The sequence below is a fragment of the Geotrypetes seraphini genome, chromosome 12 (genome assembly GCF_902459505.1).
Source record: "Geotrypetes seraphini chromosome 12, aGeoSer1.1, whole genome shotgun sequence".
NCBI lineage: Eukaryota > Metazoa > Chordata > Amphibia > Gymnophiona > Dermophiidae > Geotrypetes > Geotrypetes seraphini.
This window is the reverse complement of record NC_047095.1, coordinates 75506866-75533785: the sequence shown is the minus strand read 5'-3', so window position 1 is coordinate 75533785 and position 26920 is coordinate 75506866. Positions and strand designations below refer to the sequence as shown.

The following is a 26920-nucleotide window of genomic DNA, read 5'->3' as shown; positions in this document are numbered from 1 at the left end:
GGCTGGCCCTAAATTTGGGGGTGGCATTGGTTATTAGATACACGGGACAATAGTTCAGGTCGCATGAGGCATGACTGTATTTTTTGTAGAGTCGATTCATGTCTGTCCAGTTTACCGCAGGGAATTCGGTCCAGGTCCTGTCTGCATCAATGGCTTCTCCTATTGGGGGATTTGTTGTTATCTCGTCGAGGAGGGGGGGGGTGTTATTGAAGATAGTCCTGATTGTTGTAATCTTGTTTTTGAAGTGGTCTGCGAGTTGAATGGCTGTTGGAGAGTGCTTTCCTTGTGCTGTTAGGTAAGGTTTGGTGTTGGTGAGGTTTTTTACTAGATTGAAAAGTTTTTTTGAGTCTATGGACTCCATGCCAACCAGCTTGGAGTAGTAATCTTTTCTTTTTTCTTTGAGTTTGGTCTTGTATTGTTTGATTAGACTTCTTCATTCTATTTTGGATTGTTCTTGGTTCTTTTTTTTCCAGTTTCTTTCCATTTCTCTGCAGTGTCTTTTGAGTTGGAGCAGTTCAGCGTCGAACCATTTGTCTGATTGTCTGCAGATTTTGGGCCTGATTCTCTAAAAGTGCGTCCCGATTTTAGGCAGCTGTAGGCGTCCTACAGCTGTCTAATCAGCCAATCGGGATGCACGTTTAAAAAAAAAAAAATGCTCCCCAGGCAGGCCGCCTATATTGAAGGCGAGGCCCGCAAGACACCTAGGCCCTGATTCTGAATAGGACGCCCGGGAGAGGCGTCCTATTCAGAATCGGCCTAAACTAAACCCCAATTCTGTAACCGGCGTCCATGTTACAGACGCGGGTTAGAGAAACGGGTTAGATTAGACACGGCCCGCTACACTTATCGCGGCAAGGGATCTCTCTGCCGCTATAAGTATAGCGGGCCGCGGCCCCCTGACCAGGAGGGTGCCCAAACCCTCTGCCCGAAGATGCACCCCCCCCACACTACCGACCGCCCCCCGACACTACCAACCGCCCCCACCGACATTACCGATCTCCCCCCCCGACAATATCTTTCGCTGGCAGGAGGGTGTCCAATCCCTCCTGCCTGAAGACGCACCCCCCCCCCCCGGCGCTAACAACCCCCAAACCTCCACTCCACCAAACCTGTTCTTAGATGGGTCTTGCACGTCTTGAGCCGGCAGGCATGCCTCGTCGAAATGAAGCGGGTCCGCCCCTTCCCGGCCCATCCAGCCGAAGCCTAAGGCCTGATTGGCCCAGGCTCTAGAAGCCTGGACCAATCAGGCCTTAGGCATAGCGGGTCCGCCCATCCCCACTTAATCTAAGGCCTGATTGGCCAAACAGACCTTAGACTTAATCTAAGGCCTGATTGGCCAATCAGACCTTAGACTTAGTGGGGATGGGCGGACACGCTATGCCTAAGGCCTGATTGGTCCAGGCTTCTAGAGCCTGGGCCAATCAGGCCTTAGGCTTCGGCGAGATGGGCTGGGAAGGGGCGGGCCCGCTTCATTTCGACGAGGCGTGCCTGCCGGCTCAAGACGTGCAAGACCCATCTAAGAACAGGTTTGGTGGAGTGGAGGTTTGGGGGTTGTTAGCGCCGGGGAGGGGGGTGCGTCTTCGGGCAGGAGGGATTGGGCACCCTCCTGCCAGCTATCGATATTGTCGGGGGGGGGGGGTCGGTCGGTAGTGTCGGGGGGAGGGGGTGCGTCTTCGGGCAGAGGGTTTGGGCACCCTCCTGGTCAGGGGGCCGCGGCCCGCTATACTTATAGCGGCAGAGAGATCCCTTGCCGCGATAAGTATAGCGGCCGCGTTTACTTACAATGTAGGCCAGCATTTTGCTGGCCTACATTTTAAGCTTCTCCTCTACTAGGGAGATGCGTAGGGCCGCCTAGGTTCAGCCTAAGGCCCGCCTAAGGCCCTTAGACGAGCTTAGGCATCTTGCGGGTCTCCCTAGGCTCCCGGAGGCGCCTTCAGGCTTGCCTGGGGAGCATTTTTTTTAAAAAAACGTGCATCCCGATTGGCTGATTAGACAGCTGTAGGACGCCTACAGCTGCCTAAAATCGGGATGCACTTTGGAGAATCAGGGCCTTTGTGTTTTGATTTTATTGGAGCTAGCTCATTTAGGATTGTTTCGCTTAATGTTTGCAATTGTGGTATGAATTCTTTGGGGTATATTGCAAGAGGTTTTAATGTGGAACCAAACTTCCAGTGAGGACTAATGAAGTCTCGAAGACACTGCTTAAATATTTAGCTGTTCATTGAAGTCTACTATACTGATGGTAGTAGGAAGCTACTGAATGAATGTTGGAATGGGATATAAGATGGTTGTATGAGGGTATGAATTGAGACATTAGACTTGTACAGCAGAGCAAAAAGAAAATATTAAATATCCTACCTGTTGCTTATTGTCACTGCTACATGTGCTAAGATTAGTTTTACCCTGCCTCACAAGTTAAATTAATGAAGCTCTGACATTACCTGGGAGTGTTTCCTATACCATTTGTTCTCTATATTTATTTTAAAAATCTATATACCATTTAAACCTAAACGGTTTACATATCATTACATACATAATTCAATAAAACAGTAAGAATGGTACAACAGTTGAAAATAACTGTAGTTCAGTTAACATTTTTAAAAATAATGTAAGTAATTCATGTACAGAAAAGCAACTCTTAATTTTAAAATGATAAAACTTTTGTTTTGTTCTTTGTTGTTTTTAGATGTCTGTGCCCCACTAAATTTAGCTAGTTCATTGTTGATATGATCTGAGGATCTTCAGCAGGGGATTTCAGTAAATATTAGAAAGACAAATTTGTTTGGTTTTTTAATAAGAACAGCATAAAATTATAAAGTACCAGCCCATACAGACTTATTCTAACTTTCATCCACAATTATTGAAGGAGCAGTATACATGCATACCCTTGCAAAGCAGTGAACAGCCTTTGCTCTGTGATGTAGAACACGGTTCTCTGTAAATATAGTCAAGTACTACTGCCAACTACCATTGATCATATCTATTCTTTCTTTCTTTTCAGTGCGGCGAGTTCCACCTCGATTTTCTATTCCTCCCAGCAACTCTGAAGTGATGCCTGGAGGGAGTGTGAATCTGACTTGTGTGGCAGTAGGTGCTCCTATGCCTTATGTGAAGTGGATTAGCGGGTTAGTGGAGCTAACAAAAGAGGATGAGATGCCAGTTGGGCGTAATGTCTTGGAACTAAATAACATTCGGGAATCTGCTAACTACACCTGTGTGGCTATATCCTCCTTGGGTATGATCGAGGCCACAGCCCAAATCACTGTCAAAGGTATATAAAATAATTATGTGTTTTATTTCTCATGCTTATTCTATCTAAACCCATCCCTAATTTAAAGAGAAAAGGATAATGATTAGATAAGGTTATTATCAAAGTGGTTTACATATTATTATATACATTTACTTATTGTGTACCCTGGGATATTGAAGGGAAAGGAATTGAGACTTTTATATACTGCCTTTATTTGTGGTTTTACAACCACACTCAAAGCTGTTTATTTACAGGTACATCAAGCATTTCTCTATCCATCCTGGTGGGCTCACAATCTATCTAATGTACCTGGGACAGTGGAGAATTAAATTACTTGCCCAGGGTCACAGGGAGCAGTGTGGGGTTTGAACCCACAACCTCAGGATGCTAAGGCTGTAGCTCTAACCACTAGGCCACACTCTCCTCCAAAGTGACTCTCCCAGAGTCACAAGGATCTGCAGTGGGAATTGAACTTTATTCTCAGGCTACTGCACTAAACATTAGACTACTCCTTCACAGGTATGAATCCAATTAAAGTTGGTAAGGTTTCATGGACTCCTTCAGTGTCTGAATTTAAATGTACTGAAAACTAGCAAAACCCGAAAAATGGGAGATAAAACAACACTCAAAAAAGAAAAATCTCCCAAAGCCCCAAGAAAAGGAACTAGATGAGGGGGAGAGACAACCTGTAGAGTGATGATACTACTACCACTCAAAGGAATATATAAAATAATATTGAATGTTTTTAGAGAGCCCTCAGTCACACAGCCTCCCTCCGGGGACCCCCAGAAGTAACGGCTGTCACTGGCTTACACCCAACAGGGTGTTAACTGTGAAACATCCCCGGGCTCTCTGTGAAATTTAGTGATAAATAACACACAAAAAAGTGCTGATAGGCGCAAACTAAATCAAAAAAACACTCTACACAAGTTGTTTCTACCCCTGATCCAGGGGGCCCGAACACAAAATTCGAATGTCCAAATTCAACTATGCAAAGCCAATAGGAAGTACTTAGCTTCTCTGAAAAGATACAGCCAGCAGATAATCAATTCGTCCTACGGGACTCCGTTTCGGGGGTGAACACCCCCTTCCTCAGGAACGGCTGAGCTGAGCTGTAGCCCCCAAATCATCAGGCTGCAGCGGTTTGGCAGAGCGGTTTGGCATTTTCTACTCTGCCAAACCACTGCAGCCTGATGATTTGGGGGCTACAGCTCAGCTCAGCTTGCTTTCTAGCTCCTGCCCCCCAAATTACATCATCCATGAGTACATAAAAAATTTTGGGCACGTTTTTCCTGCTTGCACAGCGTGAGAAATCTCTGATTTCCAGTGTTAACAGTACTGAACAGAGAAAATCGCTGATTCCCAGCTTGCTATTCGTGGTTTCACCATATTCACAATGACTTTTAATAGAAACCCACAAATAACATATGAAAAAGTTATTTGCGGTTTTTCTGAATTAGTGGTTCTGTTAATCCCCAATCACCACGAATACGGAAGGAGAAGTGTAGGGTCTAAATCCAACTTTGCCCACTGAGGCTCCTTGTAACTTGGGCAAGTAACTTCACCATCCATTAACCGTCCTACCAACTAAATAGGGCTTTGAGCTTTGCATTGTAAAATGGCAAGTAATTACTGTACTTGCAAATTCCAAAATCAGTACAACAGAGGGTTTACATAATCTTGCTTTAACATAGTGCCTAGGATGCTTTAATTTTTTACATGCTTCCCTGGTAACTTTCCTTCACCTAGGAAAGATGGAAGGGAAGAAGAGAGAAGGTAACTCTTTGACCATCTTATCACGTTGCTGCCTGAAATATAGTAGAGGAAAGTCATTAATCAAATGAAGAATATCTTTTTAGTGATCTAACTTGATACAACTGAGACTCCAAAGCTTATCTGTTGATTTGAACTTGTCTTCAACTCATAATCTGACTCTCTTTAGTAGTCTATCTTAACTGACCAACTGTTAATTTACTTTGTCCATAGTAACTAATATTCTACTGCAATGCGTCTAGTAGTCCTGAACCGAATGGTTATGCATCTGAACCTGCAAATTGCTTGCTGAATGCTGTCAATCATCTTTGAACTGTGCCTTCTTTCCAGGTAGCTGTTCCTGCTCCCTCAGTTTTTTTTGTGCAACTGATTTTCTCAGAATTGTTTCTGCTCTACGGAATTATTATTTTCAGGTATTTTTTTCTCAGTGTTTGGCTGGCGGCTCTGTGCCCAGAGTTCCTACTTGTTGGGATCTCTGCCTGGGAGTAGACGCAGATGCGCATTGCAGAAGTCTGCTACTAGCAGAATCGGCCCTTGGGGACACCTAGCAAGCCAGCCGACTTTTGTATTTTTTGAGCGCAGGGGCCATCCCCTGCATAGCTGCTCACATCCCTGATTTATCAGGCTGTTTGGCTCCTTCCCAGCATGGCCATGATTAATAGTGGGCCGGCTGCATAGTTATCTTCTCCTTTGCAGCGTGAAGTTTTCCGGAGGTTGAGGCTTAGTCTGACATTAGTCTGACTGGCAACCTGAAGACCAAGTTTTTTTGCAAACGTGTGAAGCAGAGTTATTCTCCATTTGTCCCAGTTGAACTCTTAAGCTGCAGCAAGCAGGCCCATGGCACAGTGAATAAGGTTATTATAGCTTATGAGGAGAATCTGGGAAGGGGATTCCAAAAGTGGAATTTGAAAGTTTCTGCAGTCGGATCCAAGGTCCCCCACCTCTAAAACCCATTTACCTGCATTTTTTTTTTTTGTAGTTCAGAGAAGTCCTCATGGGCCATTTTTGGCATGGTTTTCTTGGTGGTAGCTATCTTGGATTTTAAACAACCATTTTTTCAAAAGCCACTGTCTCAAAACGCCTTGATTTTACTTAAAATCGATAGGGATGGACCCTTCATGCCTTCCTTCCCTGTGTCATGCTAGGTTTGTGCTGGATGACTGTTCGAGGAGCGTCCATATCCTTTTTGTGGTGGAACACATGGAGAAGGGGTGGGAGCCTTGAGCTCAGTCTCCTCTGAGTCCTCCAAAGCTGGGAATTGCACAAGGTATGATCCCAAGGGAAGAGATCATTTCCAAAGCCCTATGAAGGTGCATTGACTAAGCCCAAACACATGGTTGCTGCAAAGCCCATGAGGACCTGCAGAAGTTCCCTGCCAGGGTCCTCGAGACCTCCAGTACAAGGCTTCACCCCAGATTTTGTGAGCCTTATGTGGAATGCCTACTTGAACTACAGAGGATCCTCAGTGTCTGTGTTAAGTGCGACAAGCAGTTGTGCAAGGGATATTTCCTCAGCATGCGCCCTGACCAGATGAGAAGAAACAGCTGGACCAGGATGTTCAGTCTGATGTAGGCTGGTGAAGATAGACAGTCTGATTCCATGTGGATAAAGATGAGCTGGTTGATTTTGTGTTTTTTAATTTTCAAAAGGCATATGACAAAGTATCTCATGAAAGACTTCTGAGGAAATAAGAAAGTCATGGGATAGGAGGTAATGTCCTGTTACGGACTAAGAACTTGTTGAAAGAACTAAAACAGACAGTAGGTTTAAATGGTTAATATTCACAATGGAGTATAAATAGTGGGTTCCCTAGGAGTTTGTGTTGGGACCGCTGCTTTTTAACTTATTTATCAATGATCTATATATGGGAATAACTAATGAGATAATTAAATTTGCTGAAGACACAAAGTTGTTAAATCGCAAAAGGATTGTGAAAAGTTGCAAGAGGAACTTGGGAGACTGGGCGTCAAAATGGCAGATGACATTTAATGTGAGCAAGTGCAAAGTGATGAATATTGGGAAGAGGAACCCAAACTATAGCTACGTGTTATAGGGTTCCACATTAGCAGTCACTGCCCAGGAAAAGTACCTAGGTGTCATTGTTGAGGGTACGTTGAAACCGTCAGCTCAATATGCGGCAGCAGCTAAGAAAGCAAACAGAATGTTAGGAATTATCAGGAAAGGAAAACAAAGATGAAAATGTTATAATGCCCTTGTATCGCTCTATGGTATGGGCTCACCTCGATTACCATGTACAGTTCTGGTTGCCATATCTCAAAAAAGATATATCAGAATGAGAAAAGGTACAGAGAAGGGCAATGGAAATAATAATAACTTTATTTTTCTATACCGCTAACACCCAAAAAGTTCTAGGCGGTTCACAGAATAAGAGGACTGGACATTCCAGTGATGATACAAAGCACCCAGAAAAGCACTACAATATTTCAATAGTGAAAAATACAATAAGAAACTATGATATAATCATCAGTCAAGTAATAAATTTTTTTGAACAAATAGGTCTTAACCAATTTTCTAAAAGTGCAATAAGATGCAGATTGTTGAATGAGGTCGTCTAACCATACTTGAACTTTACCTGCTTGATAAGCCAAAGATCGATCAAAATATTTTTTATAATGGCAATTTTGGGGATTAGGAAAGGTAGATAAACCAGTACGCCGAGTAGGCCTAGTCGAACAATACCATTCAAAATGAGAGAGGAGATATAGCGGAGCTAATCCAAATAAGATCTTATAGCAAATACAAGCAAATTTGAAAATTACTCTTGCTTCCATTGGCAACCGGTGCAGCTGATGGTAGTAAGGGCTGACATGTTCCTGTTTTTTTAATCCGAAAATTAAATGGGCCACTGTATTTTGGATTATCGTAGTCTTAATCTTTCCAAGACGGTTTTATAAGCTCCCGAATAGATTATATTGCAATAGTCAAAATTAATGCTTGAACTAGTAATCTGAAAGAAGTAGGGTCAAAGTATTTTTTTATGGAACACAACTTCCATAATGCAAAGAAACATTTCTTTACAAGCATATCAGTATGCTCCCCAGGGTTAAATGGCGGTCAAGTATGACTCCTAAAATTTTAAGAGACGAGGCTATTGAATATTCTTGTCCTCTTAAATAGAGAATTTTATCTTTAATTTTATCATTAGGACTAGCCAAAAAGAATCTGTTTTTTTCAGTGTTTAATTTAAATTTAAATTCAATGGGATGCCTTCCTTATGAGAAAAGGCTAAAATGACAAGGGCTCTTCAGCTTGGAGAAGAGATGGCTCAAGGGATAATAAGATACTGAGTGGCGTGGAAAGGGTAGATGTGAATCGCTTGTTTACTCTTTCCAAAAATACTTGGATTAGGAAGCATGCGATGAAGCTTCTAAGTAGTATAGAGCTTACAATCTAATTATGATAGACACACAGGACAAAGGGTGAATCAATATATGCTACTCATGAAGGGAAATACAGATAGATAGAGGTAACATAGTAGATGATGGGTAGAGGGAGTATGGGCTACAGATGGAGTAAGAAATAGATATAATGTTTTACAAGTTGGAAGGGTTAGAATTTAATCGCAACTTTGAAAAAGTAGCTTGGATTTGAATACCACCAGATATGGAGTCTAGCAGACTGATTCAGGGAGGTAGTTCTAAGCATATGGCACAGCAAGGCCGAAGGGGTGGAATCGGGAGTTGGCAGTAGAGGAGAAGGGTACAGAGATGAGAGGCTTGCTAGATGGAGTTCCCAAGGTGGAGTATAAGGAGAGATATTGAGGATCTGTAGAGTAAATACACTTGCAGGTTAGTAAGAGGAGTTATAATTGTATGTGGAAGTGAACAGGGAGCCAATGAAGCAAACTGAGGAGTAACATAAGCATAACAACAATGCCAGAATACAAGGCATGCAGCAGAATTCTGAACAGATTAAAGGAGATAGAGATGACTTAATGGAAGAACTGTGAGAAGCAAGTTGCAATAGTCTAGGCAAGTGTTCGTCAACCTTTTGACACTTATGGACCGGCAAAAATAAAATAATTATTTTGTGGACCAGCACCGATCCGTGGACCGGCGGCGGTTGAAAAACACTGGGCTAAGTCATGGGCCAGACCCCGCCCATTTCTACCCGATCCATTCATTTTTCATATATACACATACACGATATAATCTTATTAACAACACATAATGGTTAACCACAAAATTAAACTACACAAAGCACATTGTATGCTTCTCAACATTCATTCCTACCAGAAAACAGATAACCCCATGCAAATACGGGACCAAAAACTAAAAGTACTAATATTTACAAACAAACCCTAAGATGCAAGACTCTGCATGCAGTACAACATAAGAACATAAGAATTGCCTCTGTCGGGTCAGACCGGAGGTCCATCGTGCCCGGCAGTCTGCTCACGCGGCGGCTCCTCAGGTCCAGGACCTGATAGTGCTCCTACCCTAAAACTCACATACGCTTTTCGCTTTTGTCCTGTAGAGTAACCTTCTATCTATACCCTGCAATCCCCTTCGCTTCCAGGAAGTCATCCAGTCCCTTTTTGAAACCCAGTATTGTACTCTGTCCTATTACCTCATTTGGAAGCGTGTTCCAGGTGTCCACCACCCTCTGAGTGAAGAAAATCTTCCTTGCATTCGTTTTGAATCTGTCCCCTCTCAGTTTTTCTGAATGACATCTTGTTTTTGTTGTCCCCGCTAGTCTGAAGAATCTGTCCCTCTCCACCCTCTCTATGCCTTTCATGATTTTATACGTCTGTATCATGTCTCATCTCAGTCTCCGCTTTTCCAGGGTAAAGAGCCCCAGTTTGTCTAACCTTTCGGCATATGAAAGGTTCTCCATTCCTTTTATCATCCTTGTTGCTCTCCTCTGGACCCTCTCAAGTATCGCCATGTCTTTCTTAAGGTACGGTGACCAGTATTGGACACAGTATTCCAGATGTGGTCGCACCATTGCTCGATACAATGGCAAGATAACCTCCTTCGTTCTGGTAGTGATACCTTTTTTGATAATGCCCAGCATTCTGTTCGCTTTCTTTGAGGCCGCTGCACATTGCGCCGCTGGCTTCATTGTTGTATCCACCAATACCCCCAGGTCTTTTTCTAGGGTGCCTTTCCCCATCACCCTTCCTCCCATCGTATAGCTGTACATGGGGTTCCCTTTTCCCATGTGGAAGACCTTACATTTCTCCACATTGAAGCTCATCTGCCATCTTTTTGCCCACTCACACAGTTTGTTCAGGTCGCTCTGCAGTTCTTTGCATTCCTCAACAGTTTTGACCCTGTTGGAGAGTTTTGTATCGTCCGCGAACTTGATAACTTCGCACTTTGTGCCCGTTTCCAGATCGTTAATGAATATATTGAACAGCAATGGTCCCAGCACTGACCCCTGCGGGACACCACTCGTGACCCCTTTCCAGTCAGAATAGTGTCCTTTTACTACTACCCTCTGCTTCCTATCCACCAGCCAATTTTGGATCCATCTGTGGACGTCCCCTTCCACCCCGTGGTTCCACAATTTCATCAGCAGGCGCTCATGGGGTACCTTGTCAAAGGCTTTTTGGAAATCCAGATACACTATGTCAATGGGGTTACCTTGGTCCAAATGTTTGCTTATCCCCTCAAAGAAATGTAGTAGATTCGTTTGGCACAATCGTCCTTTATAGAAACCGTGCTGGCTTGTTCTCATCAGCATATTTTTTTCTATATGCTCATTGATACCTTTCCTGATCAGTGATTCAACTATCTTCCCCGGAACTGAGGTCAAGCTCACCGGTCTATAGTTCCTCGGGTCGCCTCTCGATCCTTTTTTGAAGATTGGTGTAACATTTGCTATCCTCCAATCTTCCGGGATTATCCCTGTTCTCAAGGATAGGTTGCAAATATCCCTGAGTAACTCCACTATTTCGTCTTTGAGCTCTTTCAGTATTCTCGGGTGGATCCCATCTGGGCCAGGAGATTTGTCAATTTTTAATCTATCTATCTGCCTTCGAGGCTTACCTCCATACATGATAATATACCCTCCTGATCCCCCTTGAAGATTTTATCCGGTTCCGGCACGCTGGATGTGTCTTCTTTTGTAAAGACCGACGCGAAGAACTTGTTTAGTCTATCAGCCACCTCTTTTTCCTCCTTCACCACTCTTTTCTTGTCTCCCTCATCCAGAGGTCCTACCTCCTCCCTCGCTGGCTGTTTCCCTTTTACATATCTGAAAAATGGTTTAAAATTTCTTGCTTCCTTGGCTAGTCTCTCCTCGTATTCTTTCTTGGCTTTTCTGACCACTCGGTGACATTCTTTCTGTGCTTCCTGTGCTCTTTCCAATTTCCTTCAGTTTTGTCCTTTTTCCACTTCCGAAATGATGTTTTCTTGTCTCCTATCACTGTCTTTACTTCATTGTTTATCCATGCTGGGTCTTTAGTCTGATTCTTTTTGCATCCTTTCCTAAATCTGGGTACATATAGGTTTTGTGCCTCACTTACCGTGTCCTTGAGTAGGGACCAGGCTTGCTCCACAGACAGAGCTTTCTTGGAGCTGTTTCTGAGCTTCTTCTTCACCATTTGTCTCATGGCATCATAGTTCCCTTTCCTGAAGTTAAACGCTGTTCCCTTTGTTCTCTTCCCCTTTGGTAATCCTACTTCCACTTGGAACAGAATCATGTTGTGGTCACTGTTTCCTAGTGGTCCCATTACTTCCACTCCCTTTGCAGGTCCTTTAAGCCCATTGAGGATCAGATCCAGGATCGCTGCCCCTCTCGTTGGAGTCTGGACAAGTTGTTCCATGAAACAGTCTTGGAGGGCTTCCAGGAACTCCATTTCCTTTGTACATTTTGAATTTCCAAGACGCCAGTCTATCCCGGGATAGTTGAAATCTCCCATAACTATAGTGTTAGCGTTCTTGCATTCCCTCCTCAGCTCGGCTACCATTTCTGTATCCACTGCTTCAGATTGCCCAGGTGGACGGTAGATCAGTCCCATCTTTATCTCGGATCCGTTTTTCCTGGCATTTTAACCCACAATGACTCTAGTTGTCCATTTGCCGCTGCTGTATCCACACTGGTTGAGTGAATGGTTTCCCTTATGTACAGTGCTATTCCTCCTCCTTTCTGATAAGTCCTATCTTTTCAGTAGAGTTTATACCCTGGCAGTACTATGTCCCATTTGTTTTCCTCGTTCCACCATGTTTCCGTGATCCCTATGATGTCTAGGTTCTCATTTTTGGCCATGACTTCCAATTCCCCCATTTTGTTCCTTAGGCTCCTTGCATTAGTGTACATGCAGTTCAAGTCCTGGCATTTAATCTTCCTCACTGTTTTCCCATGTGCTTCAGTCTTCTTTCTGTCCTCTTCCTGACCAGCCAACTCCTGTATTTTATCTCCTTTGTCCTCCCTTTGTGGTGTGTTTCTATTGCCTTGCCCATGTGGCGTGTTCGTATTTTCTTCTTCCTGTGCCTTCCCATCTTCCCGTTCCTTTTTTACTTCCCCTTGTAGTATGTTTATCATGTCCTCCTCTCTCTTCTTCTGTCTCCCTTGTTTTTTCATAACCTGTTGCTGTCCACATGTGTCTGCCCAGCATTTTTCCCCCTCAGTACCTTCACTGGGTATTGTCTCCCGAACCGTCGATATCAGGTCGACTGTCGGCATTCCCCTTCCGTTTAGTTTAAAGTTTGCTCTATCGCTCTTCTGATGTTATTTGCTAGTTGTCTAGTTCCTGCTGTGCTCAGGTGTAGACCATCCTTCTTGTAGAGCTTGTTCTTTCCCCAGAACGCTGTCCAGTTCCTCACGAAGAGAAATCCCTCTTCCTCACACCATCTCCTCATCCACGCATTTATTGATTGTAGTTCCATCTGCCTCTTCGTTTCTGCCCTCGGTACTGGCAGGATCTCTGAGAAGGCTATCCTCTGGGTCCTCATCTTCAGTTTCCTTCCTAGGATCTTGAACTGTTCGGTCAGTGCATTCTTGCTGTAGTCTCTCCTGGTGACATCGTTCGTCCCGACGTGGACTATCACTGCTGTCTCTTCCGTCTCTGCTCCCTCCAGGATTCTTTCAATTCTGTCGACGATGTCCTTCGTTCTTGCTCCTGGGAGACAGGTCACTAGCCAATCCTCTCTCCCTCCTGCTAAGTGACTGTCTACTTGCCTTAGGATTGAGTCTCCCACCAGGATTGCAGATTTCCCCTTTTTCAGCCTCCGTTGCAGTCGCAGGTCTGTGTCCCTGGTGTTCCTCATTTCTTCTCGCTCTAGGCACTCAAGTTCTTCAGTTCCTGACAAAGCCCGCACACGTATGACTGCAACCCGGAGGGGAGGTAGTCATACATGTGGAAGTCCGTGCAGTACACTGGGAAGCTCATCCTCTGTGTTCCTTCAGCTTGCATTCTTGTCTGCCCTTTAGTAGTCCTGATGCTAGTATGTTCACTCCTGCGCCTGGCTCTTCCTTACCTTCTTCATCTTCCGCTCCCCTTTGCTTGTGCGTGTGTGTTGTTTGCCTCTTGTTTGCCTTCTCCTCTTGCTCGTGTATTTGTGTTTTTACTTGATTCCGCCTTATCTTGTTCTGCTGTGCTTGTTGCTGTCTTTGTGTATGTTCGCACATGTGCTACCTGCTTGGCCTGCCTCTACTTTATCTTCTGCCCGTGCTTCTTGTCCTCTGCCCCTGCTTCTATTCTTCGGTGCCTTCCTTGCCTGTCGTTTCCCTATATGTGTGGTCCTCCCTGGGCCTACTCTGCCTTTTGTTCTGTGTTTGTTAACCCTACGCCTTTCTTGTTTGTATGTGGATGTGAATGTGTCCTTACCTTGATTGTCGTCTTATCTTGGGGTCCTTAGATGTAGTGACCCGGCCCTTCTTAAGGCCCTTCGCAAAGGCGCTCTCGCTAAGGCTAGCACCTTTGCTGCGTGCCTTCGCCACGCGCCGAACGGCAGTGTGCCGTTGGCTCCCTTCCTCTTAAGGAGGAGCCCGGCCGATGACGCTGCGCTGACGCGGTAGGGGTGGGCGGAGCCTCCTCTCGCCGCAACCCTAGAGAAAAAGAAACAAATGCATTTCCTCCTGATCAGTGCAAAATACAGACAGAAGATGTAAATTCTCAAAATTGACACAATTCAATAAATTTAAAAATAAAATCATTCCCCCTACCTATGTTGCCTCCTTCCCTCCATGCTGTGCGTTACCTTCTGGCCTGATCCTGCCTGGCCGTTTTATGCGGCCCCCAGTGTTATCTTAGGGCCGGCTCCCTCTTCCTCACTGTCGCACCCGCACCTCATCTGGAAGCCTTCCCTCTGACGTTGCAGTGTCAGAGAGAAGGCTTCCGGTTTAGGCATAGGAGCTGCTGCCCGCGGCTTTATGCACTGCAGCAGTGAGGAAGAGGGAGCTGGCCCGAAGATAATGCTGCATCGATCGCACCATGGACCGGCAGCTGAAGAACACTGTCTCGGACCCGATGTGTGTGGATAAGGGTTTTGGCATAGTGCTCAGAAAGGAAAGTCCAGATTTTAGCAATATTGTATAGAAGGAAGTGACAAGATTTTTGGTGGTTTGTTATATATATATACAAAGAGAAGGAAAGAGATGATCCAAAAATGAGGTTGCGAGTCAATGAGACAGGGAGGATGAGAGCACTATCCACTAATATAGAAAACAGAGGAAGAAGAGAGGCAGGTTTAGGAGAAATGATGAGTTCAGTCTTGGCCATGTTCAATTTTAGATGGCAGCGAGACATCCAGGTAGCACTGTCAGCCGGGTAGGCTGAGACTTGGACTTGGATTCCTGTAGAAATTTCAGGTGTAAAAAGGTAAATTTGTGAGTCATCATGGAGATGATACTGGAAGCTATGAGAGGAGATTAGAGTGCCAAGAGTAGATTGGAGGAAAAAAGAAGAGGTTCCAGGACAAAGCCCTGAGATATGCCAACAGATAGCGGAATGGCATCAGAGGATGATCCTCCAGAGGACATGCTAAAAGTGCAATGAGAAAGGTAGGAAGAAAACCATTCAGTCGAGCATTTGTTTAACCAGTCATGGAAGTACTCATCCACGGTCTGGGTAGAAAGTGAAGGAATAGTTGGAGGTGAGGGCACCTTGAGTAGAAAGTGTAAGCATGGCAAAGAGATGGTGAGGGTTGGATCCAAGAGAATCAGTCAAGTGGGTGTGGTAGTTTTGCTTCGCAAGTAAAAGGGTGGATTGGAAAGAGGTCAGCAAGAATTTGAAGTTATCAGTCAGCGTGAGTATGGGTTTTTAGCCTGTGACATTCTGCAGATCTGGCACAAGAACGCAAATAGCAAATCTTAGAGGTCAGCCAGGTCTGTGGCTTGACACATTTTTCAGGACATGAAATGGGAGGAGCAAGGGTATCAAGGACAGAGGACAGGATAGTATTATAAGAGGAGACTGCTTTATTGATGGATTTGCATAGTGTAGTGGCGGAAAGAGTGCAGGGGTCAATCGACTGAAATTTCCTGAATGCATTTGTGAAGATCTGTTGTGGGGGGGGATGTTGAGTCATGAAGGTTGTCAGATGATGGTCAGAGAACTGAAAAATTGAAGTGTTAAATTGGCAACTGAGGAGTTAGAGAAGAGGACAAGGTTAAGTCAGTGGCCATTCTGGTGGGTAGGGTAGTGGAGCACAGCTGAAGACTGAATGAGGATATTAGAGCAAGAAACTTTGAGGTGTAGGAGTCGGAGATGTCCTCAGTTTGAATGTTGAAATTGCCAAGGACAAAGGAAGGTGATGACAGTTTGAAAAAGACGGAGAGCCAGGAGTCAGTCAGTGAGGAATAAAGATAGGGATTTGTCAGGAGGTTGATAACCGGTTTTCGGAGATGGAGGGGAGCGAATAGACAGAGTAGACTTTGAAGGAGGAGCAGTGAGACTGAGGTAGTAAGAGGCTGAAATTTACAGGAGGGTAAAAGTAGCAGTCCAACCCCTCTTCCATGACTTACTGGGCAAGGAGTATGGGAGAAGTGGTAAGCTCTGTGACATATGGCAGAATCTTTAAGGCAGAGCCAGGTTTTAGTTAGTGCAAGTAGGTGGAAAGAATGAGATATAAAGAGATCATGAATGTAAGCAATCTTGTTGGAGATGGAATAGGCATTCCACAAGGTAAATGAAGAAGAGGAGATGAACAGAGATAATATTGGCGATGTTGTGGTGATGTCTGCATGAGTAGGATGAGAATTGATTAGGAGGACTAGGATTGGAGTTGATGTCCCCTGCAGTGAGCAAAAGGAGGAATTGGAGACTGTGGAGCAGAGTAGGAGAGGTGCAATGATTACAGTGCTGGCAAAATGTGATCAGATAGGATAGGGAGGACTGAACGAGGGGGAGAAACTGTTGAAGCTGTAGAGAAGGTGGGTGGTAGAAAGGAATGGTGAGGGGGTGAATTCAAAAAGTGGTCCATGAGGACTTGATAAATGCAATGGTTAGGGGTGGAGGGGGAGATTAGGTAAGGTCAGTAACAAGAGAAGAAGGTGTAATGGAGCCATAGACTAGGAGAGGGAAATGATATCTGGGGTGAGGTATATTTAGATGGGTCAGGGATTATCCTGGGGAAGGAGTCTGCTAGTTGATTGTAAGGTCTGCTTGGTGAGGAGGGTGGATGTGGTATAGAGGTTAATTTGAAGTAGCAGTTATAAGTAAATGGGAGTTGTGCATTCCATTCTTTTAGTTATATTTTCAAAGTGGAGGGAAGTGGAGGATTTAAGAAATTTGTTGAGGGTTTCAAGGAAAAATGCTGGGATTTGATCCCACAACCTCTCAGTACAGAGGCAGTGATTCTGCCACTAGGCCAGTTAGTTTCTAAGTATAAGGAAAGGGGTAAATTGGTGATAGTCCAGAAGGTCACCTAATAAAGGTTTGGAATTAGGATCTACAATTAGTGATGATTTTCACTTGGATTGTTGAGGTTGATTAATAGGTATATACATGTAATATGAGCCTAGGGATGGGTGGGAGGGCCTAAGCAACAGGGAAGTGTACACAGTATGGCTATTGAATTAGTCTCTAATGATGTCACCAGAAGCAAACAGAAGCATATATACCAGGCAGAGAGAAATTGCTACCTTGTTTCCCCGAAAATAAGACCTACCCCGAAAATAAGCCCTAGCATGATTTTCAGGGTAGGTCTTAATATAAGCCCTAGTCGCTGGCAGCAGTGCTTCCCCCATGCACCCCTTCCACCCCCTTGCAATTTCTAGGAGGAGTCACTTGGAAATAATGAGTTGCTGCAACAAAATTGGTTAGTGGTCTTTGTCATAAATCATATGAGGACAGACTTAGAGACCTTAATTAAGTATGCTCTGGAGGAAAGACAGGAGAGAGGGGATATGATAGAGACATTTAAATATTTCCATGGCATTAATGTACAGGAGGTAATTCTTTCAAATGAAGGAAAACTCCAGAAGGAGAGGGCATAGGATGAAGTTAAGAGGTGATAGGCTCCGGAGTAATACAGTGGTGCCTCACACAACGAACTTAATTCGTTCCAGGAGCAAGTTTGTTATGCGAAAAGTTCGTTATGTGAAACGCGTTTTCCCATAACAATACATGTTAAAAAAAATAATTCGTTCTGCAGCATAAAATATGCTAAGATGACATAAAAAAAGATAAATTTGTCAAAATGGTGGTCTTGCTGAGGCCAAACTCTTTGACGAGGTCACACTGTTTTACCCCACATTCACTCCTTCTAATTATTTCCCGTTTCATTTCAACAGAAATCACCTTCCTGCTTTTTTTAGAAGCCATGATATATAAAAAATATTGAGTTTATCTTAAAAGGACGACTGTATACAGTGAGAGAGGGCAGTTAAGCGCAGTGACTAACGACTGCCTGCAGTGCCTGCGCGGAAGGATGCAATACATCGGCAGCTCGGGCGACTTCGTTGTGTGAAACGAAGTTCGTTGTGTGAAACGAAGTTCGTTGTGTGAAACGAAGTTCGTTGTGTGAAGTTTGTTGTGTGAAACGAAGTTCGTTGTGTGAATCAAGACATGAAGTTCGTTGTGTGCAGCGTTCGTTGTGCGAGGCGTTCGTTATGCGAGGCACCACTGTATAAGAAAATACTTCTTTACAGAAAGGATGGTAGATACGTGGAATAATCTCCCAGTGGAGGTGATATAGATGAAGACTCTTATGTGAATTCAAGATAGCATGAGACAGGTTTGTGGGATCTCTTAGTACAGGGGTGTCAAACAAATACATAGTGGGCCAAAATTAAAGACTTGAACAAAGTCGCGGGTCAACCAAACAAGTGCCGTGGTCGTAACCATGTTTAAGGACAAGGTTCAATAAAAGAGTGCAAACATAAAAGTGACCAAAGAAGCACATAATAAACTAAAACCCAATAAAAAAATATAATGGTGAAAAATAAATAACAACAAAACCTTGCGTGTGGAAAGGTTTAAAAATGCATAAATAAAAAGTCTCTGCTGCAGAGCATGAAAAAAGTGTAGCTGTCCTGCACAAACAAACGTCGCAGTGTGGCAATAGACTATAGAAAACATAAAAGCCATCAGCTAATATTTTATGGAAACTTAAGATAACTTAAAATAACTATGTGCACGTTTAAAATAAAAAGGAAGAATGAAATAAAGCCATGGTGGCTCTTACCTAGTAGAGAAAAATCTGTAGCGCTCTGAGCTGAGCAAACCAAAAGTAAAACCGGCTTGAAAAACGCCAGCAATTTTAAAAGGAGGGGGGGGGGGGTCACATGACTAGTGCCGTAGTCACAACCATAATCATAAGCAAAAAAGGGCATGAAAAAAAGCTAAAGAAATAATAAATAAAAGTGAAAGGTCTAAAAACAACTGACACACATCGTGAAGATAGTATAGCTGTCCTACATTGACATACCTGGTGGGGCCAGCTCTAGTAGACTTTTGGTATTTTCTCGCAGGCCAAATATAATTACACTGCGGGCCAGATTTGGCCCGCGGGCCTGAGTTTGACACACCTGTCTTAGGAAGATGTTTTGGATGGGCAGATTAGCTTGGCCATTCGATCTTTATCTGCCATCATATTTCTGTGTTTCTAAGAGTGTGTTGATTAGATTTTTAGGAAGCACATTTTGGGAGTCCTGCAGAGGGACAGACAGGGTTATGCAAAGCCTATGGTTACTGTATTTTTAGCTCCATAAGACGCACTTTTTCCACCCCCCAAAAGGAGGTGGAAATAAGGGTGCGTCTTATAGAACAAATGGGATAGACACGTGGGATCTATTCACAGAAAAAGGTAGGGGAGGGTCATTGGGGTGGGCAGACTAGAAGGGCCGTGGCCCTTATCTGCCGTCTGTTTCTATGTTTCTATGTTTCATATTTGCCACGTAAATGTTAGCATCTGTATAGAGTTACCTCTGTAGTACACTGTGTCTGCATGTACAGTTATTCGGCAGCTTTTAGACAAGGTTGCCAAAAGCATTTGAATACTGAAGAGGGAATTCGTTGAAGAGATTACAAGGAATCTTTGTTCCCCAAGTAGTTTCAATGACAAAAAAATACAGAATACATTGAACAGATGGGGGGGAGGGGCTCTGTTTTTCTCTTCAAGTCTGCTGTGACTGACTCTGGCCCAAAGATTGAGCAAACTCCTTCACTATGTTCAGGGAAGGATAATATGCATTGAATTAGATTGGGCAGACTAGATGGACCATTCGGGCCTTTATCTGCCGCCATCTACTATGTTACTATGAATTCTTGCACCCTCCTATCATTTGAAAAAGTTGGTCCCTCTGCTCTGACAAACCTTCCAAATGCTTGAGTACCTGATTGTAAAAACCGCTTAGATAGGCGGTATATAAAACTTTTTAAAATTCTGAGACCCTCCCTCGCTGGATGCATCTGCCTGGTTCCCCAAGCACTGACAGCTGATGTGGTTGCCTCTGAATCCTCTTGCCTTGTAGCAGAGTGGCGCATAAGGTGGTCCTGTGCCACTTCCTGCGAGAGTTCTTAATAGGAGAGTTCTCGCGGGAAGTGGCGCAGGACCAGGCCAGCAGTCTAGTGCGCTGCTCTGCTGCAAGGGAAGAGGACTCTGAGGAAGCCGTGTCAGCTGTCAGTGCTCGGGAAAACAGGCAGGCAGCTGCGTCCTGCGAGGGATGGTGTGAGGGATACTGGTGGAAGGGAGACTGGGAGCTGCCCTGCCTAATTAAAAATAAGTACAAGGGGGGGTGGCAGTGGCGGCATGGGCCTGCCTGCCGGCCAAATTAAAAATAAGGAAGGTGAATTAAAAATAAGAAGTCCTCCCCCTCCAGGGAGGCCTGGATGGGGTAGGCCTGCCTGCCTACCTTCCGGGGTGGGGGGGCTACCTGGGAGGGGGTATGTCTGCCTTCCTGCCTGGGGGGTAGGCCTGGGAGGGAGGAAGCCTGCCTGCCTGGGGAGGCTTCCTGGGAGAGGGGAGGCCTGCCTGCCTGAGGAGTGGTTCTGGGAGGGGGGAGGGTTCCTGCCTGCCTAGGGGGGCAGCCTGGGAGGGGGGAGGCCTGCCTGCCCTGTCCTTACCTGCCTGCCTGCCACTAGGCCTGCCCTGTCCCTGCCTGCCAGCCAGCAACTAGGCCTGCCTGCCACTAGGCCTGCCTGCCCTGTCCCTACCTACCTGCCAGCCACTAGGCCTGCCTGCCCTGTCCTGGCCTATCACTAGACCACCAGAGGGGGGACAGAGTACAGAGCCTGGCAGGGAGGGGGGACAAGGTGCAGAGCTTGGCAAGGAGTGTGGGGTTGGATGCAGAGCCTGGCAGGGAGAATTTGGTTCAGAATGTTTTTTTATGTTTTTTTTCTTGTTTTCCTCCTCTAAATCTAGGGTGCATCTTATGGTCAGGTGCGTCTTATGGAGTGAAAAATACAGTAATAAAGAACAGACAGAAAGTGGAACTGCAATAGTATATAATAAAAGCATTTGTAAGACTTTAAATATATTTTACAGAAACATATTTACCAGGCAGAGAGAAATGATTACTTTGATTAGTGAGCAAGGAAAGAGTCCTCACAGATGCAGGGAAGACAGTCAGATTTAAAACAAGTAGTAGATTTAAAACAAACCGGAGAAAATATTTCTTTACACAACATGTAATTAAACTCTAGAATTCGTTGCCAGAGAATGTGGTTAAATCAATTAGCTTCGCAGGGTTTAATAAAAGTTTGGATAATTTCCTAAAAGAGAAATCCATAGGCCATTATTAAGATGGTTTGGGGAAATCCATTGCTTATTCCTAGATTAAGCAGCATAAAATCTGTTTTACTCCTTGAGATCTAGCTAGGTATTTGGAACCTAAGTTGGCAATTTTTATGTTCTTATGACCGTAAAGTAGACGTGATCCTCAAGAGATAATTTGAAACTTTGGCCCTAGGGATTAAGGCAGCAGCCATGGCTTCCTTTAAGGCACATGTTTGCCATACCCGACTGTCTCGAGTCCTGGCCTTGGAGGAATATGAAGAGTTCCAAATGTTCTTATCTGGGGTTAATTATGTAGTGGATGCTCTGTATGACATCAACAGAGTCATGAGCAAGGTGTTAGTCAGGCTATGCTATCTCTGCCCTGGATCAGACAGTGGGCAGGCGATTCAGCTTTTAAAGGCTTCCCTTTCATGAGCAGATGCTATTTGGCAAGGATCTGGATGGCCAATGTCACAGACCATTACACTAAGACCTTGCTGAATCCATAGGTCTACTGGACTTTTATTAGATTCTCCAGTTGGCCAGCTGGAGAGAGCCCTCAGATTCCGGGCAACAGCGCAAAGGCTACTAGAACTTCGTGCCATAGAAATAGTCCTTGACAAAGAATCAGGCTCAGGCAGATAATCCATATAGTTTATAGTACCAAAGATAGGCTCTGATGACTCATGTTTTTCCCTTTTATGTTCTCTTTTCTTGACTTTATTGTAGTTCAGCCCTCTCCCTTTTGTTTCCTTGTTCGTCCATCTTTGTATTTTAGTATTTTAAATTTGTAATGCCCTTGTTTTTTATTATTGCATATCGCCTAGAATCTAAGATAGGCGATTAATCAAATTTTTATTAAACTTGAAACTTGACTGGTAGCCAATTTTGGTCCTCAAATTGGACAGTGCTGTACTGAAAATGCCGCTCTTCTGCATTAAGACCATGCAATGAGTCATAGCTGCAGAGGCGCTGGAGAAAGTTCTTGCCTCCCTCAATTTGATGGAAGTCTATCTCCACATTCCCATTTTTCTAGCCCATAGGAGGTACTTGCAGTGCTTAAGCAGCATTTCCAGTTCTCTGTGCTCTTCGGTCTAGCAGTGGCATCTCACACCTTTGCCAAGGTCATGGTGATGGTAGCAGCACATCTCTGCAAGGCAGGGATCCAAGTGCACCCATATTTGGATGATTGACTAATCAGAGCCCTGTCTAGTGAAGAAGGAGAATGGGCAATTTCAGGAGTGGTCCAATTCCTCCAGAAACTGGGATGGATAGTCATCTTCAAAAAGAGTACCTGGGAGTTTTGTTCTACATGGCCTTGGGCTAGATTTTTCTTCCAGAGCGATTTCAGACCTGCTACAGAGTCCAACTCCCATGGCTTGGCGGCATCTGCATGTTCTGAGGTTGATAGCAGCAACCATAGAGGTAGTCCTTTGGGCGAAAGCATACATGAGACCTCTCCAAGACTCTTCTCGCTCGCTGGTCTCCTCAGATGGACTCACTTTAGTAACTGCTTCCATGGTTACAGGAAGTGAGGTTCAGCCTCCGGTGGTGGCTGTAGACATTCCCTTCTCAAGGGGCACGCCTCTTCGCATTTCCTCCTGGGAATTACTAATGACCGATGCCAGCCTATACGATTGGGGAGGTCATTGCAGTGGACACCCAGTTCAGGGTCATTGGTCACTGGCTAAGCACAAGTGTTCATAAACTGACTAGAACTAAGAGCCATTCAGCTATCGTTGCAGACTCTGGAGAAGTGTCTGGAAGGCAAAGTAGAGTCTTCTCAGATAATGGGACAGCAGTGGCCTATGTCAACAGGCAAGGAGGCACCCCATTACGCCTAGAAGCTCAACTCCTTTCAGTGGGCATAAGCTCATTTACAGGCTCTCTCGGCCACGCAAGTATTGGGAGTGGAAAATGTGCAGGCTGACATTCTCAATCATCAGACTCTTGACCTGGGTAAATAGTCACTGTATCCTCAGGCATTCAATTCCATTGTTCAGCAGTGGGGGCATCCACAGATGGATCTGATGACCTGTAAATGAAGCAACCTAGCATGGGTCACAGGGAAAATACTTACAAGAGCCCGGAAGGATTGCAATTCATCTAGGGTTGGTAGTCCTAGTGGAACCTGATTAGCCCCATTGACCATGGTATGTGAACTTAGTTCACCTCCAGAGGGACAAAGGCCTTGTAGACCATGGTATGCGAACCTAGTTCACCTCCAGAGGGACAAAGACCTCGTAGATTATGGTATGCAAACCTAGTTCACCTCCAGAGGGACAAAGGCCTCAAATTTCTGGTCAAAGTTGATCTTCTTACTTAGGGAATGGTCCCTATAGGGAATCCAGAACATTTGGGTTTATAGCAAGAAAAAGGATAAAGCATTGCATCTGTCTGATGTCAAGTGAGTGCTTCTCCGGTGCTTCAAAGTTACCAGTGAGTTTTGTATGTTGGATTACCTTGTTGTTCTAACCAGTCATGCTAAGAAAGGTAAAGCCTCAATCTCTAGATGGATTAAAATGGTTATTATCTCTGCGTATGTAGACTGCGGTAAGCAGCCATCAATTGCATTGGAAGTACACTCCACCAGAGGAGTTGCTACCTCATGGGCGGAGAGTCAGGTATTTTGCCGAAGGAAATCTGTAGAGCAGCTACATGGTCTATCCTTCATACCTTTACCAGGTTCTATAGAATAGACATAGCAGCTGGGAAAGATACTGCTTTTTGGTCCTCTGTTTTGAAGGCAGACTCAGTGTGCCTACCCTAGGTTCAGGGGACTGCTTTGGTACATCCCTAGCATTCAGGACTACTAGACACATTGCCTTTGAAGAAAAGATTAGGTTCTTACCTTGATAATCTTCTTTCTTGTAGATATGCCTAGTAGTCCTGAAGCCCTGCCTTGCCCTATAAATAGGCTTTGCCTGCCTTCTGCCTTAAAATCAGTCTGGATTTTGGAGAATTCTCTGGCTCTCAGAAAATCTGAGAGGTAAAAAAAAAAAGAGTAAAGTCTGGTCTGAGTCTCTGCTTGATAGCAGGACATGCGAGTAGCTGTGAGCTCAATATAAGATCAGTGCTGGTTGCACACAGTTTTTGTGCTTTGATCAGTTACTTGATTGTTATACACTTCCCCCTCCGAATCCGCGGTTTCAGCATCCACGGATTCAGTTATTCGTGATTTTAAACCAAAAAACCCATTTAAATTTTTCTAGCTATTTTAAGCCCTATAAGTCTCCCCCCCCCTTAAGCCTTACCTGGTGGTCTAGTGGGTTTTCAGGGCAGGAGCGATCTTCACATGCTCCTGCCCCATACAGATCGCTCACAGAAAATGGCTCGAGAGACTACGGGAGCTCAAGGCAGCCATTTCCTGCACGGGGCAGGAGTGTGGAAAGATCGCTCCTGCCCCGAAAACCTGCTAGACTACCAGGTAAGGCTTAAGGGGGGGCTTACAGGGCTTAAAATAGCCAGGAAAAGCGGGGGTTAGGGGCAGAGCCAGCCCTTGAATATTAAGAAACTGCAAATAATATTCGGGCCGGCTCTGCCCCTAACCCCTGTGGATACGGAGGGAGAAGTGTAAGGTTAATGGATATCTTTGCTATAGAGTAGAACAAAATTATAGTGCTGGGGATTTTCCCCTGTTTCCTTCTTCCAGCATGTCTGTCATTACAGTGCTCCTTGGTTGCTTTTGTACAAACTGAGGGGTAGGAGCAACTGTCTGGGAAGGAAGTGGAGTTTAGAGATGATTGACAGCATTCTGCAAGCAACGTGAGGGTTCAGATGCATAACCCTAGGGTTCAGGACTACTGGACACATCTACAACAAAGAAGACTATCGAGGTAAGAACCTTATCTTTCAATATGATTGTTCTGTTAATTCTTCAAATGCTTCTTAGTCGTACAAATGCAGAACATTTCCTTCTTTTAAGAACAGATACATTAGTAGCAGGAAATGAGCTCACATTCTAAGTATTTTTAGTGGCCTAAATTATTAAAATAGCCTACTCTGCTCATATCTTTTTCATCCCCTAATTTTTAATCTAGCTTTGCCGAAACCGCCAACAGACCTGCTGGTGGCAGAAACAAGTGCTACAAGTGTGACTCTGACTTGGGACTCTGGGAACTTGGATCCTATCTCTTATTATGTTATTCAGTACAAACCAAAGTCCTCAGAAGGGCAGTTTCAGGAGGTGGACAGTGTAGCTACTACTCGCTACAGCATTGGTGGACTCGGCCCTTTCTCAGAATATGAGTTTCGGATTATTGCCGTGAACAATATTGGCAGAGGTGCTCCTAGTAGCCTGGTGGAAGCACAGACAGGAGAACAGGCTCCCTCCAGTCCTCCCTTGAAAGTCCAGGCACGCATGCTGAGTGCTAGTACTATGCTTGTACAGTGGGAACCACCTGAAGAGCCGAATGGGCAGATTCGAGGGTACCGTGTATATTATACCACAGATGCCCATTTGCGCTTTGATATGTGGCAGAAACACAATGTTGATGACAGCCATCTTACCACAGTAGGCAGCCTGATTACAGGGACCACATACAGCATTCGTGTATTGGCCTTCACATCTGTAGGAGATGGACCTCTCTGTGATGTCATTCAAGTCAAAACCCAACAAGGCGGTAGGTAGAATGGTGTTTATTGTATTTGTATAAAAGGTCTTCCTAGTATGTTTATCAAAAGGCCATATTAATACAAAATAATGGTGTATTTTATAATTCTTTAACAAATAAGTATTGCAATTGCCACTCTCTGTCCCAGGAATATATATTGTTGCATGAACTGTCTTAACACCTGATCAAAAAGGTCAAACCAAACAAACATAAAAAGAAGATGAAGAAAAAAACCTCAGTCTTAAGTAGCAGATTATTAGAACATTGCTAAGTACAATCACAAAAACTCCATCTCAGTCAGTCCAGACAAACTTTAGAACAGCACCAATATTTGTAAATGTTACTTTATCTAAAGTAGGCAAAACTGTAGGATGCATTTGGAGTATTTTGTTATAACTTTGAAGCACACATGGAATTGTTATGGCGTTATGGATTGTGAAAATGGAGCTACTGAAGATAAATGACATTTACAACTTTTTGATGCTGTTCAAGAGTTTGTCTGGACTGACTTAGATGGAAGATTTTTTTTTGTTTGTTTGCCTTTAATTGTACTTAAAGCAGTGAGAAGTCATTTCTGATAATCTGCTACTTAAGTCTGAGGCCCTTTTCTCCATCATTTTGATTTGATTGACTTCTTTGATTAACATATATACTCAAATATAAACTGAGGTATTCTTTTTCCCTATCAAAAAGGTGGAAAAAAGGTTGACTCAAATATAAACCGGAGGTTAGAAATTTGGGTTATCATGGTGAGCCAATCTATAAACACTGCTCACCTTGCCTCCCCATCAGCTATCGCCAAAGTCACTAAATATAATAATATCTGTAATGCATATATCCCAAAACTAACATATTCACAAGGCCCCTATATAGGAAAATGCAACCACAAACTTAAATAAATGTACCATATACATATCAAAATGGGGGTCCTGAGGAGTAGTGGCTCGTGGCCAGCAGGAGGTTTATGGGACGGTAATGGAATGGATTGCAGAACATGATGGTGCAGTATTTGTGTGGAGTTTTTCTACAAAAGTGCCTGTTTTTCATATGATTCTGGGTAATTCTAGTTAGATACAAATACATGTGTCAGGGCCACGCCCAAATAGAAGCGTACGAAAAAAGGGTGAATAAAAATCTAAATATAATGTACCTAA

The 26920-nt window shown here is 44.2% G+C and overlaps 1 protein-coding gene across 1 annotated transcript in view; it reads left to right on the top strand.

Moving 5' to 3' along the window:
• PTPRF (protein tyrosine phosphatase receptor type F) overlaps nt 1-26920 on the top strand; it is a 953410-nt gene that overhangs the window by 394309 nt on the left and 532181 nt on the right. Inside the window, exons 9-10 of the mRNA XM_033915537.1 lie at nt 3002-3271; nt 25194-25775. Coding sequence (XP_033771428.1) covers nt 3002-3271; nt 25194-25775 — 852 coding nt within the window. The remainder of the gene's footprint in view (nt 1-3001; nt 3272-25193; nt 25776-26920) is intronic.